Genomic DNA, 17,951 nt, shown 5'->3' with positions numbered 1-17,951 from the left:
TTGCCCAAGGGAGTTGCGTCCCAGAATTTTCCAACCATTTGAGAATTCGAAGAACAAAATATTCACATGTATATCCATACCCATCAGTCCTATCACGTGACTTGGGGTGTTTCTCGCAGTAATTCTTCATGTGGTGATGGAGAATCCTTTTTGGACGAATTTCTATCATCAAGCCTAGCTCATCGTGGAAGTCGTCAACAAATAATGTTGATCAAATATTTGTTTGCAAGAAGTTTCTATTAAAGTATTGTCAACAGTGAGTGAGAAGTCCACGCCTAACATCCTCTTTTGTTATTCATTCCCGACCACATGCTGCTGCCGTGAATCTGATTGCATTCCCCAGGAATAGATTAGGCCTGCAGCTGATCCGTCGTCATCTCGGAGTTCGGTACCCGTTATCATACAAGGCCAAAGCGTGTCCATGCACGTCATCGCTCGACCATCTCTTTTACGCGCTGTGAAACCTTCCATTTGGGTTCAAAACAAGATGACAATGTTTTGGGTGAGAATGGTGCTCTAGAAAATAGGGGTAAAGCGGAAAGTTTTTCCTGTGGTGATCGGGACACCATTTTATTAATTACTGAAGTGTTATCATTGCATGGTTTAAGTTCTACTGGATATGAATACTGTACTCGCAGAAATTGCGAGAAAAGAGCCGTGCTCGATGTACGCTGTAATTGTTGACTGTATAAGATACGATGAAAGATTGAAGCGCGTTTTTCTCATTGAATAATAATTTGTCAGCACTTTTTACTTGACTTGGCATCGCATGGCAAACTCTCTATAGGCCTCTCGGTTTGGAGCCAAGTCCATGAAGTGGTGCTTTGGTCGGACCTGGTCGACCTGCCGCACCCTGGTAGGCCTATGGTCGGGGGCGTCCACGGGAGCGACGTCAGTCGTGTGGTGGGGGCCTGCTGGCGGCTAACAGGATCTGCCGTGCCACTTCTTGTAAAGTTGTAATGTATGGCAATGAAGTCGTTGTTCGGGGTATAGTTGTTCGACGCAAGTAGAAATAGTAAGTAGGCCTACGGTGAGAAAGGGAAGCAAAATCATGCATCTAATCCACTAACAAATGCATGTGGCAGGATTTCCTGTCGCTTCGTGTATGTAACTGTCCCACGGTGTCTTAAGCTTCGTCCTCAATAAAACTCGAGGATTTACTGGAAGGAGATTATTGCTAGGGACAAGACGAGTGAATACAGCGGTGGTATTTATAACCTGGCCGCGGATTACGGACCGATGTTTTTGTTGCCAAGCTACTTGAAGTTCTTTAAACCGAAGCACGGACAACCAAGAACTACTTCAAAAAAGACACCATTTGTTTGGATTTGTGAGAGGCGCCTGAAAGCCACTCGGCCTAATGTACGGTCTCACCTTGGAGTCTTCACTTCAACGTCCGCCATAACACCAACATGCTTTAATCATAATGAATAGAACGACTTCTTGTGTCAACATTGCTGTGTTTTGTTTGGTTTCGTGGCCACTTCTGCTTTTCTAAATTTTTTGCTCTTCAAAGAAAGAAGAAAATACAGTATATCTTCCACAATATGCCATTTTGTTGAATAAAGACAAATATTCGTGACGCAGAACGAGTGCGTGATAATTGTGTTCTGTTTAATGACCAGTTAATGATTAACTAACATCTCCTACAATCAATATACAGATGTTTACCTATCGCTCGGCATTTTCAATCTAATTACACCACACTTTTAAGTCAGATTGTCTCGTTAAAATGAAGTCAGTGGAATATATTGCACCAAATATTACTGTTAAACCAGAACAGTTGAGATATATCGCCTGGAATGGAAATTATTTCCCAGTTTTTTCTTGGCTTGCTAATACAGTGGTTCGCCTGCCCACAATTTCAGCACAATCTTTAAAAAATAAACACCACAACGTGTTAACTAAGGACAGGACGCTGTAAAACTTAAAGGCGGTGTGCGCCATTACTATCCGTCATGGGTAATGCCGTATGTACATGCAGGCATCTTTCACCATCAAGAAACTCATTATTGGTGAAAGTCTGACAATTTTATTCGCAGCTAGTAAAATTGAAAAATTGGAATTTCTAATCTACAAAAAATGTTTTTCCGTTGGTAGGGGAGTTTTGTGCCACTGGCTTTCGTCGTCATACTGGAAGCCATTTCTGACATTTTTCTGATGTATTAGTTCCAACGATGTACCCTGATTTTATAATCTGCCGTGGTCCTGTTAAATATTTCACCGGCCTTGTTTGTGTCAACATAAAAAGTACTGTGAATCGAGGCTGGACCATCTGCTTTCCAGATGGTGTTTTACCCGTTACTTCATTTTAAATGAATTAATCAGTCACGAAAGGAGGTGAGATAAAACACAAAGTCTGCAATTATTGAAGTTTGTTTCCCTGCATGGCGAAATCTTACAGATTAGAAAATGAAAGTTTAGGTAAAAGGACTGTGTGAAATTTTCCTTTCAAAATGAATACCTCAGGCCGCTTTCCCCCCGAATTTTACTGTCTGCCCATTTCTGGGTTTTTGTGCATACACATATTCCCGTTTTTCCTCAAAACTCAACTACTAAGCTTAAATTCTTTAATAGCATAATGATACAGCAGTTAATGCTGTGTATTACATTATATTGAGGCACATTGACAAATAAATAGACCCTAAAAATCCACTGTAAATATTTACAAGTTCTTAAAGATATATTATGCCTACATAATATGATAAGATGATAAACCGTGAGATTTTCATGCTATAATGTAACATATACAAGGCGTATACTTCCCAAACAGATTTGCCTTTTGAAGGGCTTTGCACGACCCTTGTGATTTTGAGCTTCGTAAAGAAAAAAAGAAAGAAAACTGGATATTTTCGCTAATATTGATGGCATTGTGCAACTGACAAAAAAAAATCAACGGTGCCATGATCTCATTTTGACAAAAGAAATTGATACGAGTACTCTCAAGATTTGATACCTTATAAATAAGGGCATATGAGTCAGTACTTCGGAATAAAAAAAGATATTTACAAATTTGTTCAAATGCTCCCAGAAAGACCAACGAATTTTCTCCTGTTAACTACACGCGTTGCAACACCACCGTCTGTCTTTCGACCGATACTACCGTGGCTCTCAGACGGGGCGGTGGGGGCTAGGTTACCAGCGGCCCCACTGCGGTATCGTCGGTATAAGTCCTGTTTGGCCTCCTCGAACTGAAACCGTCCATTCTCGATGAAGCTTGCCCGCCGCTTCATCATGAGGCGGAACTCCTTTGCCTTAACCAAATCGGCGATGTTGCGGAAGGTGAGTGGCTTGGAATCGATGCTGTCTTTAGGAGCCATGTCTGCGATGGTCTTCAGGTTGTCCCGGACAATCTCCCAGCCTCGGTTTCTCTGTTTGTCCGAACTGTTATTGTTAGAGTCACCCATTTGCTCAAGTTTACTGTCCTGGGACATCTTGTTTAACCCATCTGCATTTGCTGACCTGTCACCCCCGCTGGGTTTCACCAAATCCTTGGTGTTCTTCGAAAGAACCGATGACTGTAGAGAACTCCATCTCTTGCTCAGTAAACGTTTACCAACTGGAGGGGTTGGTTTTGGGTCTGAGATTGTTAATTCATCCATCGCCCGCCTGTACTCCCGACTCACATTGGTGCTGATTTTCTTCTTACGAGTTAGCAAGCGCGATTCAGCGTGCACGGAATTTGCGTCCTCCTCGTCGTCATTGCTTTCCTCTGGCAAGGACCGTCTCAGTAAGCTCCCAGGCCCCAATGCTGCCAGGCCTCTACGAGAGCCCGGTCCATGGTGGGAATGTAGAGGGGGTTGAGGACTCGTCATGCCCGTGATGGAGGGCAAAACTGACGTGGACTTCCTTCTGCCTCTGCCACTTGAAGTGTCGCGTAAATTACGTCCGAGAGACGTCACCAGGCTGCTGGCGGATTCACCTGCCGAGCTCTGCCGCCTGGCCCTACGTTGCTGAGGCGAGATCGGTGGTCTCGAGCTAATGTTTTCAGCGGTATTGCCGTGCGACGTATCGCTGACGGTGTTTACACGCGATGCTGCTGATGATGTCGATGATGGCGATGATGATAACGGTGATGGCACGTGGCTGTGTGCGTAGAACACCTCCCCGTCATCGATATTCAACGCAGGTGTCCTGTCTTGCGGTCCTGGTCGCCTCTTGTTGCGGGAGCCTGGCAACGCTTCCTCAGCCAGCTGCATGGTGAGCTGTCGATGGGGGTAAAGGTGTTTCCCCGGGCCAGTCAGTAATGACGACCTGGAATTCTCAGCTTCATGACTGCTCCCGTTGCTGCCGCCTGACACTGCCCGGTGGCGCCCGAGGGCCCACTGTTTATCCAACCTCTCACCCTGAACAAAATCTGCACCCGAGAAACTCTTACTGTGAGCTGGTCTTTGATTCGTCCTCGTCATGTAAACCTTAGTCTTAAGCTCCCCATAAGCCGCTTTTCCAGTGGGATATGCTTGCTCACTGTAAGCTTGTAACCTCCCCGTTGTTGCATGATGATTAGCCCACTGGTTTTCATAATCAGCCGCGGTGTTGCTAAGCGACTCCAATCTCTCATCCAGTTGTAATTCCGTCTTTGTGAAGTACACTCCTGTGGGGGTTGAATAACTTCTTGCTCGCCTACTAAAAGGTGGCCTCGGTCGCACGACCGGAGTAGCCCAACGACCGTCTCCCTCCATGCGTGATGCAGATTTCTCCAAAACACCTTGCACTGGTGGCTCAAAGAAGACCAAGAAATGGTCTTAACCAGATCGAGCATTCATGGAACGCCAAACGAGGCCGAATAGTTAGCGTGGGAGCGTTAATAATGATGTTTGTAGAATGTGACGGCGACAAAACACCTGACAAGGCTCAGCATGTAGTACCTGGGGCTAAATTGGATGGGGCAATGATCCGGACCATGATTTGGGAATCACTACAAATCTCCAGTTTTTGTCTAGTTCCTCTCACGGAAAAGCATTCGAACAAAAACAGTCAGTGCTGAAGCACGTTATCGCAGTAAACTGTCAAAGAAAAATCAATAACCGCAGGTTGTCTTCAGATTTCAGTGGTAATGAGTCCGTAGGTTTGGAGACAAAAATACCTTTGAAATTTCCCAGTTTACTGTACAGTGTATTTATCTTACTCCAGTGGCTCCATCGTGGCAAATTCTTTTCCCAGCGTTTAAAGCAGATTTCTCTACATGCAGTCTTGCTCGAAATAACTTGACTACTGAATTACTCGCGAGTTCGCTTAAAAGCAGTCGTCAAATGGTGCGCTACATCCAGTCCTAACTATATACTCGAAGCGACTGAACACGATAAAAATGCCAGATTTTATTATGGAATGGTTGGCCTCAACGAGGACTGCGTGGTTAGCCATTAATGTTGCACAAAGTTGATCAGGGCAGCGTCAATGAAATCCCCTCTCATCCAATTAAAAGTGAATCCGTTTCTTCGGTGGAACACTCTCACTATTTGAGATGGAATGCATTAGGATCAATATTGTGCAGTGATTTAGAGGCCCCGATGGTATTTTCTATCTGTATCCTAACGACCAATTCGAGGTCAGCGACTGAATCGGGCCGCGTGCTGGAACAGAAGTGGCCCCTTTGTAGTTTTTGTCAATCTCTGTCCCGTCATTTTCAGAAGAGATGATTAATTTCCAAGGTTCCAGTGTTCTGGAAAGCTTTGTCTCCAACGAGGTGAATTAGGCAATGACTGGCCATCAACATATCCACCGGCCTTCTGCAAAGGGCAAAAAAGAGAGAGCGTCAGTGATCAGACAGAGGCCTAATCATAAAAACGCACACGAGATTGTAACGATAATCATAATGCTGGGCAGGAAATTCTTAATTTGCACGGCAGTTTATCGTAAGCATCGTGTATATCTGACTGCCTGACGGTCTTCGAGCTCGCCGTTTACTCATTAACTTGTCATTTTAACTTGATTAATTGGCTTGTAATGAACCCTCAGTGAGTTTGCACAAGAGGCATTAATTTCACAACGTGTAGCGATATTTGGGTCTGTGAGTATTGAACATGCCTAAAATCCAAAGTGTGGCCTAAATTGCGACTTAAAAGCACTTTCAAAAAGGGGTAGATGTATATTTTATTACGAGTATAATATAAATGGGGCTATTTACTCTCGCCATATTTGTTTCGTGCAATACCGGCCTGCGTTTTCAATGCAAACGATAGGCCTACTTGAAATGGCACAAGGATTCAGCCTTAGATTGGACAGTATACCGAGGTGATTCTTAAGGGAAAAATCCAGCCATGTTTTTTTACGAGACCAATGTTTGTGTGTGAAATTGCAATTTAACTATTTGATTTTTTTTTTCAAATTGTACTAAAAACGTGATGTTGTGAAGTAAATTCCTGTCTTGTTCCCTACCCGTACCCTGACGAAACTTGGAGGTGTTCAGCCCTTCCGAAAATGTTCGAAATTATTAATGAGTCATTGACCTCATAAGGATGCGTACGCTTTTAACGCCCATGATCGGATGGTTTCAGTTGTAAAATTGCTGAATTTATCAACACAATGCATATCATGCCCGTTGGTAATTATGAATTTATCGCATTTAATAAAAACGGTAGTTTGCATCGGCATAGCCCAGTGCCTAACTTTTGCCCGTGCAAACGTGATTCATGTATGCATAGATAAATGAAAGTGTTGAATTCAACACGACGCGTCGGTTTTAGCGTGTTCGGTCACAGATTTTTTATTACTGTGTATTTGGCGCACCATTTGCCACAACTGCTTATACGACGCAACAGCGCGAAGCGACAGTACGATCGTTCTATTTCGTCACGCCACCACCAGTTTGGGTTTGTGCTGTTATGTTCACCTTTCCACCGTGCCAGTTAATTAAACACCCTTTCCTCCGTCGCCTGTTGCGTCACAACCTGCTTGCGGCCCACCATCGCCGCTGTCCTATCACGATGACCTTTCACCAAGGGTGCACCCTGGTAAGTAGGCCCTAAATATGTCCGCCGAGCTCATTAATAAAAGTTATACACACAAAATATTCTATATTAGAGAGTCCTGAGAGCCATGAAATTGAGGAATTGGAGAAATATGGCACTGAACCCCTGGCCCGGACTCTGGGCATCAAATTCTGAGTAATTTGGGTGCAGTTGGGTCAAAAAATGGCACTATTTGGCCGTTTTGCAGAGGGATGGTTTTTCAAAATGGGAAATTTTCTGGGCAGGGACATTTTCTTCATTTTAGGGGTGGTCTGCTTCTGTTGAAAATTTCTCAAAAATTCATTGGTCAACCCCCCGAAAATTGAAAGGAAAATGAAAGGGGACATGTCGATCATCGTATTTCTGTGCAGCCTGGACACCTGTGAGAGTTGTGAGTATTTTTAAAATTATTGCAAAGTGTGGGGATTTATCATTGCAGTCTATGGGAATTTATTTGTAGTGGTGCACCCCCAAGGTGTTTTTTGTTCTGTAGCATTTTGAGAGGTCAGGACACAAGACCATGGAATGGCGTGTCTGTAGGGCTTAAACTACTGCACCTAGGCGCGAATTTGCAGATGTTGAAAAACTTTCGGCTCGAGAGAATTTCGCTTCTTTTTGTGACGTCAAATTTGCTTTGCTTTCACATGTTCCATTTCAGACAACCACGAGTCTATTTGTTTCTGAAAGTAAAAAAGAAAAGAAAAAAAGCCCCCCACTTTCCCCTTTGGGGTTTTCATTCTGGATTTCGTTTTAACTTCAGCTGCAGTAGTCAAGTCGATAAAGCCATTTCGAGGGCTTCTGAAATAAACTGCGACAAAACTTTCCTTGATCATGGCTCATCTCAATTTAATTGCAAAACAAAACAAAACAAAACAAAAAGTAGTTGGGAGTGAGCACAGAACGCAGACGATGCACCCTTTGCGATACTTGGCGTCTTAAACACCATAATGCAACAGCCACACCAGTAAATATTCCTCTGTAGCCAAAGGGAACTCGCTACCTCGATTTTTGTCGCATTTAGCTGGCTGAGTGTGCATCCGAGTATTGAAATGCATGTTTATGTGCATGTTATTCTCTTAAACACAATCATGACTTTCTACTTTCATTTGTTTCATAATCAGAAAGTAAGACCAAAACATACTTCTCAAATACAGACAGAAGTGAGTTTTTATTGTTTATTTTCCTTCCAATCACTGTTGAACAGGAAAAGAACGCGGCGGACCTGCTGTTCCAGTAGCTTTGCACAGGGCCAAAGTGAAATTTTTCAATGGCGACAGGACGGTGCGACGTGATCACGACGTGACGAACGACGCGACGCATATACACGACGGTGTTGTAGACGACGCCCAACGGTGGAACACGCGCCACAGGCGACAGGAGGATCGACGATTGGATTTCACAAAAAATGGGTAGGACGAAGTGACCTACTGCACGACACAATAGCAAGGCGCAGCAGACGCTCGTGCCGTCGCTGAAGACGTGTTGTGTTGAAGAAGCAAAGGCAGGATTTTTTTGCGCTGTGTTTTAATTCTTGTAACAATCTTAGGGCACCGCTAGAGGGGGTGGGGTGTCATCATTCATTAGATAATTTGTAGGCAAAATTATGGTGCTGCCGGCAAGAATGGAGAAAGGAGGAGAAAGGACGGGGGGTCACGTAAGCGTCAGATTGAGGAGTAAGACCAAAACTACACTCAGCAAATTTGCCGACGATCCGTCGGCAAATTTCATGGTGGTACCTCCCATTTAAAATGGTGTCGCAACGCACGTGTTAGCAGCAGTGATTATACCTAACTTTCAATCCAGTAAAAGACAATAACTCCAGAGGGGAATCCTCCGATCAAAATATCAAGAGAAAATCAGTAACATTTCTTGTCACTTCGGGACTTCCTTGGCAATTACAGTTGGCCCATAAAGAGCGTCAAATCTGAATACTTGTTCTGATCATAATTAATGCACTTTAGTTCAAAAAAGAACCACTTGTGGAAATTCAAACATGATAAGGGCCAGATTGGAGTCGTGCGTGATGACAAAATTCAAGATGTTCAATGCTCTCCTTCCTTTTTGCACAACCGTCCCCTCAATGACCTTTACCGTTGTTTTCTTCCTGTCATTCTTCGGACTAAACAGTATAGGGATAGTTTTTTCGAAGTGTGTTTTACGGCCTTTGACAAATCAATTTTAGGACAGGTAGAACTATCCATAATGTTGTTAGCGTGTGTCTGTTTCACACTTGCAAAGGGTCTTTAATAGCCTGAACTTCGGCGTATTTGCAACGTGTAATTTGACACATTTTTTCAAATCGGATTCATGCATAATGCAAAAGTAGTCCGAGTAACTTGGATTCTACTATTGTCCGACAATGTCTAGATGTTTAAGAAAGGCCGCCCCTTTCCTACCTCAATGCTCGGATTAATGCAAAACGCAATGTATTCGGCAGAAATACTTTTAATGGCTGAGTTCGGGCGCGGCTTGTTCTCGTATGTTCACGAACAGCTCGATTTGTTGTTCATGGGTCAGCCGCTCGAACGCCGGTGACAAACAACCGGTTACCGATGGTAGTTAGTGACAAGCAACATGCAACATGCCGGCGTCCATGTAGGCTACGTTATTCGCGAGTTAATGTTTGGATGGGCTGAATTCTTTTCTGTATAAACAGGAATATTCATTTCTGTGTTACAGAAAATAATTAATGTTAATTTTGCAAAACTTCCCATTGTCTACGGCTTTGGAAGCCATCTCTCTACTTTTTGCCGCTGTTCAAAAATCAAAATCTCACGAGTTTTTCCGTATGTTCCTGTAAAACCCTGACGAGGAGGTGGTGTGTGATCCTGTTCCGAGAACAGTGTTCTTGAGTCGTGTTCCCGCCGTTCGCGCACGAGAACAAGAAACCCGTATCAATAACAGGCCGCCCGAACTCGACCATTATGTGTGGCTATACTACGCCTTAACTTCACATTAAGCATGTAAGTGAACATGAACATAAAGCGATACCATAACTTTGCTTTACAATTAGAAATTGTACCTACCGTATTGGATTGAGTCCTATGACCAAAACAAACATTCCTTTTTCATCTTCACGTACAGCATCTGCATCGAGTTCAGCAAGTACACAGTTTGATGTGCCTATATTGATAAACAACCGCTGTGCTGATCGGTTACAATTCTAGGGTTCAAGAGTTGTAGATGGTCCCCCATATAACGATGATTGACAGAAGGATAATGAGTTCTTTTCAATTTTCCCTCTTTTATTGGGCCTTGACAACCAGGTAATTAACTTATTTGTACCGAGACTGTCCAACACAGTTTAACATTCAACCCTCTTGGTAGATATACTCACCTGTAAAGGTAAAGTTGAACTCAAAAGCAGCACTTACTGTTGAAAGATTCCAATTTAAGCTAGGTGTGCCGTTATTGAACTTTTTGGCGATGTTCCCACACAACTAGACAACTCGTACACAGAAAGCTTGTGGTTTTTCTTTCATGGATTGTTGTACTACAGTGCGTTTAAATCGGGGGGTCAGACGTATGCCCTCACTATTATAACTCAATCAATTGATGAGCGCTTGACATTTTGTAAACATAAGGCAAAGTCCTTTATACCAATGTTCACATCACTAGGCCTTTGCAGGTTTAGCAAGACGCTAACATATCTGCGCTGGCCCATGGCAACTTCATAGACATATTTTTGGAATGAAACCAGTGTTAGAAAAATATAAGCGATGGTAACATTTGATGCAAAAGAACATTAATTTTTACTATGGAAAAAGGCAACTAAGTATTAAAATTTTAACCGGTCAAATTGGCCTCTTGGATTCACCACAGTTTGCAGTTTCCGAACGAAAAGAGGTGTTGAGGATGGTTCGCTTTTTATCTTCAGAACGTTTATACTCAGTTATAAATGTGACCAAGTCCTTTGTCGGATAAGTTTTACTGGTTTTTCGAATGCGTTTGACGCCATAGCTTCAAATAAAGAAAAAAACAATTAAGTAATTTGCTGAATTTTATTGTCACCCCACAGCATACTGACAGATCACACAGGGTCAAATGCTCAGAAGGTAAAGTACAGGGTATCTGGGCTTAGAGTTGTTGAGTTTAGATGCACTTCAAGACTTTGGGATTTCTTCGGCTCTGTTCTTATACACAAAGGACTTCGATAATCTACGAAAGCCCAATCGTGCCAATGAAGTATAAATTTTTAGCCTGACACTAATTCGTTTTAATGAACTACTTATTCGAAATAACGAATTACTAATTCGTAATAACCAAAGATAGTATAGCGTCGCGGCGCTACTATCTTTGGTAATAACGAAATTACGCACTGATCCACAGAGCCCCTAAATTGCGCTCTTTATTTCCCACGTCAAACAGAGAAATGTCAGAAGCTAGGCGTCATGGCCATGGAAATCACAGAAATATGTGTGCGATTGCACCACGCAAAAAGGCCATAAAATACGTCCGCCGAGCTCATTAATAAAAGTTATACCCAGTGCGCGTTTGGACAAATTTCGCGCGTTTGCGATTGGCCAACGCATTGCAAATTCTTGATGGCGCACTATTGTGAATCGCCCGTATTGAAGAAATATGGCACTGAACCTCTGGCCCGGACTCAGGGCTTCTGATTCTGAGCAATTTGGATGCAGTCGGGTCCGAAAGTGGCACTATGTAGCCGTTTTGCAGAGGGATGCGTTGTCAAAATGGCTTCTTTTTCCGGGCAGTGAAATTTCCTTCTTTTTGGGGTGGTCCGCTGGGGGTGAGAATATTTCAAAAATTCATCAGTCAACCCACTAAAAATTGACAGGAAATGAAAGACCATAAGTCGAACATCATTTTCTTGTCCAGCTTGGACACATGTGACAGATGTATTTTAAAAATTATTTTGAAATAAAAGAAGATGTCATTGGTGTCTATGAAAATTGAACTTAGGGGTGCACCCTTAGACGTATGAAGCATGCATGCCTCGAATTAAATGGGAACCAACGCAAAACAGCTCCATCTGGAGGCTCAAGTAATTCATTATTTCGAATGAGTAATTCGTTACTTCGAATGAGAAATCCGTTAAAACGAATTTGTAGTTCGATATTACGGATTAGTCGCCATTTCGGATAATTTAGTAATTCGTTATTTCGGACGGTTATTTTGGATTAGTGATTCGTTAAAACGAATCAGAATCAGGTTGAAAATTTATACTTTGTTAGCAAGATTCGTAACTGCAGTAAAATCAAACATGTCACAGTCAACAGTAGTTTCTTGCATGAACACTCATTTGAGTATTTCAACGCATTTCAGGAATTTGAAACTGCTGTGAGCAACATCATTTTCACTTCTCAGTGTTAACCCAGCAAAGGAAACTTCAATTTTTGATTTCTGTGACTGCGGTCGAGGAACCTTTGGCTATTAAAAGTACAGGGACTGTGATTGATAATAAATTTATATGCACAGACAAACAACTGCAAGACTGCACAACAAATCGAAGATAATATCTTTTGAGGAAATTAAAGGAATGTCATGTTTACAACTTGCAGGCTTTTGATTCTTTTCTATAAGCTCAGTATTCAGAGTATTTTTCAATTTTTGTTTCATCTGTAACTTTGGTAACTTGCTAAGAGAACACATCAAGAAGTTGGAAACACCAATGAAATATGCCCAGCGAATAATCTGTACAAATCTGCCATCAATGTGTTTGTTGGAAGTCCACAATAATAAAACGTAGGCCCCACATTCAACGACTTTTTAAAGGTAAATTTAATTGATGAGGTATCCGTCTCCGTGTCCCGTCACATTTGTGTTGATGCAGTTACATTTGGAACGCGCTCGTTCCAAATGTAATTCCGCCGTTTAATATGTCTGCGAACAAGTAATTATTGATTGTTAAGTAATGTTTAAATAGCTGTCCATTCGTCTCAGTGATATGGTGTGGGCTTTTTATTCTGTTCTTTGCTGGTTTACGAATTTCTTGTTAAAATTAAAGTAGTGCGGTCTTCTTGACAACGTATGTATTTTCTGTGTTCGTGAATTTAATTTGAGGTTGTATCGCTTGTACTTACAGCGAGCGCGTTTCCACAATATTTCCTGCCGGAACACGGGGTTCATCGTCCGCTCAACGGACCCATCACGCACGCTAACCACGCGATCTGCGGACATCCCGTCGTGGTGAGCATTGTGCACGATCTGATGACTCTCCATTATTTTTTCGACCGTCAATATTTCTACAATCAAGGCAAGTTTTATCACTTTTTGAAGTATTTTGGTAGCTAATATGGAACATACATGTATTACATAATTGAATAACCCAATGAACTGGCAGTGATTCGGCACCACAAAAAAATCGGCCAACTGTTTTTTTCCCGACCTACTGACCCTACTTTTGACCGGCATGTAATCGGAAGCAGAACTATTTTTTATGGTTTTCAAATATATGTGCATTGATTTATTTTGAGTGAGTTGAAGTGATGCAGTGTATAAAGTATCATAATTTGTTATATGATGTAATGAATTGAAATGCTAGTGGAGGCTGAATTTCTATGCATTTTAGCTTGGACAGTAAACTTGAATCATAGCTTAAATTTAAAATTTAATTTCATTTATTATTTCTTAGGTACACGTATCAACAAGGGGCGAGAAGAAGCGAACTTAATCACTATCGTGAGGCTTTCCTAAGTTGCTATCATCAGAAAAAGAAAATAAATAACATATGGACATTAATGGGAACAACAGGACGCTAGTTATCAGCTGCTTATACAAATAATTAACATGTAATATCGAGACATAAAAAATAACTAACACAAGTATAAATAATAACTTTATTCCTCATTTAGTAATAGGATATATGTACACTGCGCTAATTACACCAAAATACACTAATTACAGTAAAATTCTAAAAACACTAAATGTTTCCACGCATAAAATCTCAGAAGGTCAAACCCTAAATTGAATTCCCAGTGACATCTACAAGACGTGTCCCCCCTTTAACAATGAGATACAACCCTGACTGATCAAAATTAAATTTAGAAACATAGGTCTATACACATGTGTATGAACCCACTTCCTAAAAAAAGTCTAATACAGATTGCATTTTAAAAATCAGCCATAACTAATGATTAAGAAATTGTCAAAGAAATAAACATAAACATAAACGAGACTGAATTGGGTAATCGTAATCGCTGCACTCTTCTTAGTATTGCGCACCAGTAAATAAACTGCTAAAGACAATCATAAATAGTTTTTAAAAAATCAAGAAAAATGCTCACTAGCTTTGCATCTGCTGAAACAAGACTTCAATTGAAGCTCATTGCCTCATTATTTCCTTTTTTTCAATGGTTAGTGGGTTAACTACTGAAGCATCTATAGGAAATGACTAAAACAAAAATGGCCCTCTATTTCGCGTGGGGGATTAGTATTTCGTCCGGGCGAAATAGCAGGCCCTTTTTTCATGTCATATATATGCTTCCGTAGTTAACAAATGACGTCTGATGATATTTTTACCTAAAGATCTTCACCTCTAAAACAATCATATCATGAAGAGCCATTTGGAGGGGCCTATCATTATCCAAATTTTATCAGAGTTTACCCGAGTTTTATCGCCAGCTCTAGTATGGTTTTATTTAGAGCGCCCTCAATGTTAAGATCGAAGATAAAATGGCGGCCTCCATCTCGACATTGAACATGTTGAAAACCTTATTTCTATCTACGCGATCGTCTGCGACATTACACAGAATTAACTCATTGAAGACTGGCTTAACCATTTCGAGAATCCGTAGTGTGAGGTTCTGTAGTAATTTCAAGTCAGAGATAGCAGTGAGTGGCGGACAAAATAATGAGGATGAACATGACTTGTCGCGTTTGCCCGACGATATACATGATGTAGGGCTAGGCCCATCCGACAAAAGCCTAGGCCTATCCAACAAACAGCCGCAACCACTAAACTGGAACTTGACAAGGCGAGGTCAAGCCAAACGGTATGCACGGGAGGGGAGAGCTTCAGGTGTCGACCCCAGCATCATGTGGCCAACACAGAGTGAACTTGAAAATATCATCAGAGACGAAAAGGAGTGGTGTCCATCGCTGCAACAGATGCAGAGGGAAATTGCCGAAGAAAAGACAGTCATTGAGCTAAAAAGAAAGAAGAGGTAGGTTTAGCAATTTAGGCTAGCCATGGAGGAATAAAACACAATGGGCTAGGGGGCTAGGCGACCAGGCTGTACATGTAAATAGGGCCACTGTCATGCAGTGCCTATTTTTGCAAGATGGGTTAGCCAAAACTGAATACGTTTTCCATTGATGGCCCACCTGTATGTGTAACTTTAAGTGGCAATAGCTTCAAAACTTGGCATGCTTGTTGTACTGATAATGAGTTAAGAAAGGTGGAAGGAAAAAGGTGGAATATATGTCTGCTGTGGAAAAATGCATTATGCATAATGTTCTTCAAAAGGTTGTTATTAGTCAAAGTATTTTTTTCACATCAAATTTGATAGTTCATAATATTTAAAGTGAAGATAAAGATTTTCAATAAGATGTTACATTTAAAGCATCCCCTCGAACAAAACAATTTTCTGCCAGCTCGAGTAAGTTTTGTGAAAATGAGTGACACAGTGTTTCATGGCATTTCCTCTTCCCTGTTTTTGTCGGCTCGGTTGATTTAATGATAACACTCTCTGTAAAGTTGAACAGCAAAATTGAACTGTTGCACTTTTCTTTCTTGATGCAGACAACAACAGATTGCAGCAAACATGGCAAAGATGCCCAGGCTGCTTGCTGAGCACTGGAAGAAGATGGCAGAGAAGGCGGCCCAGCTCCAGGAGCAGATTGCCAAGAAGAACCGTCTGCTAGAAGAGGCCAAGGAGAAGTTGGGATATGCCATTGACCCTCGCAGCACCCGCTTCCAGAAGATGGTGCAGGAGATTGAGAAGGAGGAGAAGAAGAAAAAGAAGGAACTGAAAAAGAAAGGCATAGTTGTATAGCAGCAATGGCACACCGATGTATGAGACAACGCCTAGAAATAAGGCCATGTCAACATTAAATGGCCACTGCCGGAAGAGCAATTGGCAGTGGCACACCGATGTATGAGACAACGCCTCGAAATAAGGCCATGTCAAAATTAAATGGCCACTGCCGGGAAGAGCAATTGGCTTAGTGATTGTAACCATTTGCCATGGACTTGTTTTTTTTTTGTGAAGCATGCAAGATAAAACAAAAAGTAACTCAAGCATTTACCTTGTGGTATCCTACATAACCCTGTTAAACCTTGTAAAACCTTGAGATAAACCTCAAATTTCCCCTGGTTTGATTTTGAATTCATCTCTTATTGTTAGCAGCAACTAAGTTATTCAGATGTGGCCTTAGAGCAGTGGTCACACAGGTGTGATGGCATCGTATCATAAGAGTTTTCATCAGCAGATCCAAGTATACTAAAATCTACGAATCTGATGAGTGTATCATTTTGTGACCTCGTAAACTTTTAGGTTAGCATGGAGACTAAGGCCGTGTCCGAAACGGGCTTCTAGAGCTACGTCTCCACGCATTTCCATTGGAGCGAAGACCTAGCTCTAGACAGTAGATTCAGATGCAGGCTTAGAATTATCCGCACTAATATTTATGGCAAACTGAGATCGACCATGGGAAAAGGTAATTATTGGAAGAAATTGTTCAGAAATAGGGTCAATAAGAATTTTATTGGAATGCATTTACTAATAAACAGCCCTGTTCTCTTCAAAGTCTGCACTCTCCATGTCTCATCATATTCTGGTTTAGGACACTGTAGAAGTCCGTGAAAAGTTTGTCTTCCATTGTACAAGTACCGTTGCAGGCTACTCAAACGAATGCCATAGTTTATTTGAAGACTTCAATCTAGTTTAACCCTAAAAAGAGCCAAGCATCTCACAACTGGGGGGGTCCCGGTTGTTTTATTGCCTGATCTTTCGGAAATTTTGCCTGTTTGTAAAGGCACTCATTGTCAGTACAACTGGGAAGCTTTTAACTCAGTCCAACATAGCATCTTGTTGACAGTCATTTGAAATTCTTGACCAAACGCTTGTCTGTCTGTAGGCATTGAGTACTCAATAGCAAATTTGCTGGCATACATTTCTTGTTAATCTGTTTAGGCAAAATGGGTATTGCGTGAGAACAGTGTGTCCATTTTTGCAAATTGGTGTCAAAATGACCACAAGACATTCCTGAAAAACCTCTGAGGGCTTGGCCCTTAAGAAAAACACTTTGCAACAATATTGGACAGCCCTCAGCTACACAAGGATTGTACAGAGCAGTTACTGTTTCACAGGAGGATATCCCTGTATGCTGCCTACTTACAAACTAACATCTTAAGAGGAAAGTGTTTAGATTAGAGTTTGTTACAATTTTCATGCAACACTTTCCCGTTTGTTAACCGAAGTTCCTCATAAAATGTCCAAGTTCCAAAACATTCCTGAAAGTAAAGAATCCAACTTTTTAGGTAATTAAAACAAAATTTATAGAATTTTCAGAAATATAGAATGCTCTAAAATATTCATTTCTTCATTGTCTGAACCTCAAAAATTCAAATGCACACATTTGTAGCTTCCAAAGAAGGTCAGTCTTACACTGGAGACATTCTGGTACAGAGTTGCTGCTGTATAACTGTCATGGCATATGAATTGACTGGTGTGTAGACATCTACATTTCTCCAGAATTATTTGTTAAGTCTTAATAATGTTCACCAGCTGTATGTCTGTTGGGTTGTCATAACTTCACCAAAAGTCTGCAGTAAATTTTTTGTTGTGAATGACACTTTGATTCTTTGATTCTTTTCCTCAGATCAAAATCTGCCCCCAATTTGAAAAAGTTTCAATGAACATTTATTCAAAATATCCAGTCTCATTAGAGTGCTTGTGAGCTTCAAGATAATTGTGTTTGTGGAAAACAGAAATGGAAACAAAAGGCACTGTTGTTTAGTGAGTCAGTTTCTTGTTATGCAATCCGTGTCCATGAGGGAAAATTGTATTAAGATTGGTGGGGCAATATTGGAGATGT

The 17,951-nt window shown here is 41.5% G+C and overlaps 2 protein-coding genes and 1 long non-coding RNA gene across 5 annotated transcripts; 2 read left to right on the top strand and 1 right to left on the bottom strand.

Moving 5' to 3' along the window:
- Positions 1 to 1,593: 1,593 nt before the first annotated feature.
- LOC147797175 (uncharacterized) lies at positions 1,594 to 10,444 on the bottom strand. Of its 3 annotated transcripts, XM_087144288.1 has the most exons (3): positions 10,288 to 10,413; positions 9,977 to 10,073; positions 1,594 to 5,729 (listed from the first exon to the last, which is right to left on the bottom strand). In XM_087144288.1, exon 3 carries the CDS (start codon positions 4,680 to 4,682, stop codon positions 3,018 to 3,020), a length of 1,665 nt encoding a protein of 554 aa, XP_087000414.1. In that variant the 5' UTR covers positions 4,683 to 5,729; positions 9,977 to 10,073; positions 10,288 to 10,413; the 3' UTR covers positions 1,594 to 3,017. The 3 variants fall into 3 exon arrangements, with proteins under 3 accessions (XP_087000414.1, XP_087000413.1, XP_087000415.1); XM_087144287.1 differs by lacking the exon at positions 9,977 to 10,073 and having other exon boundaries at positions 10,288 to 10,444; XM_087144289.1 differs by lacking the exon at positions 9,977 to 10,073 and having other exon boundaries at positions 10,325 to 10,438.
- On the top strand, positions 6,827 to 14,241 carry LOC147797174 (uncharacterized). Its single transcript, XR_015427378.1, has 4 exons — positions 6,827 to 6,953; positions 8,155 to 8,359; positions 12,997 to 13,167; positions 13,546 to 14,241. It is a non-coding gene; the product is annotated as an uncharacterized LOC147797174 (long non-coding RNA).
- Positions 14,242 to 14,585: 344 nt separating this feature from the next.
- On the top strand, positions 14,586 to 16,660 carry gadd45gip1 (GADD45G interacting protein 1). Its single transcript, XM_022249806.2, has 2 exons — positions 14,586 to 15,076; positions 15,655 to 16,660. The coding sequence occupies exons 1-2, from the start codon at positions 14,586 to 14,588 to the stop codon at positions 15,905 to 15,907; spliced, it is 744 nt and encodes a 247-aa protein (XP_022105498.2). The 3' UTR covers positions 15,908 to 16,660.
- Positions 16,661 to 17,951: the final 1,291 nt, after the last annotated feature.

This window comes from Acanthaster planci, linkage group LG12, assembly GCF_054643075.1.
Source record: "Acanthaster planci isolate LZ-2023a linkage group LG12, COTS_SCS, whole genome shotgun sequence".
Lineage (NCBI taxonomy): Eukaryota > Metazoa > Echinodermata > Asteroidea > Valvatida > Acanthasteridae > Acanthaster > Acanthaster planci.
This window is presented reverse-complemented; position numbering and strand designations above follow the sequence as displayed.

What these genes read in the sequence shown, in the direction of transcription:
- LOC147797175 (XM_087144287.1), bottom strand. Translation starts at nt 4,682, where the DNA reads ATGGAGGGAGACGGTCGTTGGGCTACTCCGGTCGTGCGACCGAGGCCA.
- gadd45gip1 (XM_022249806.2), top strand. Translation starts at nt 14,586, where the DNA reads ATGGCGGCCTCCATCTCGACATTGAACATGTTGAAAACCTTATTTCTA. An exon ending in GAGCTAAAAAGAAAGAAGAG is followed by an intron (nt 15,077 to 15,654) that starts GTAGGTTTAGCA and finishes TTCTTGATGCAG; the next exon opens with ACAACAACAGATTGCAGCAA.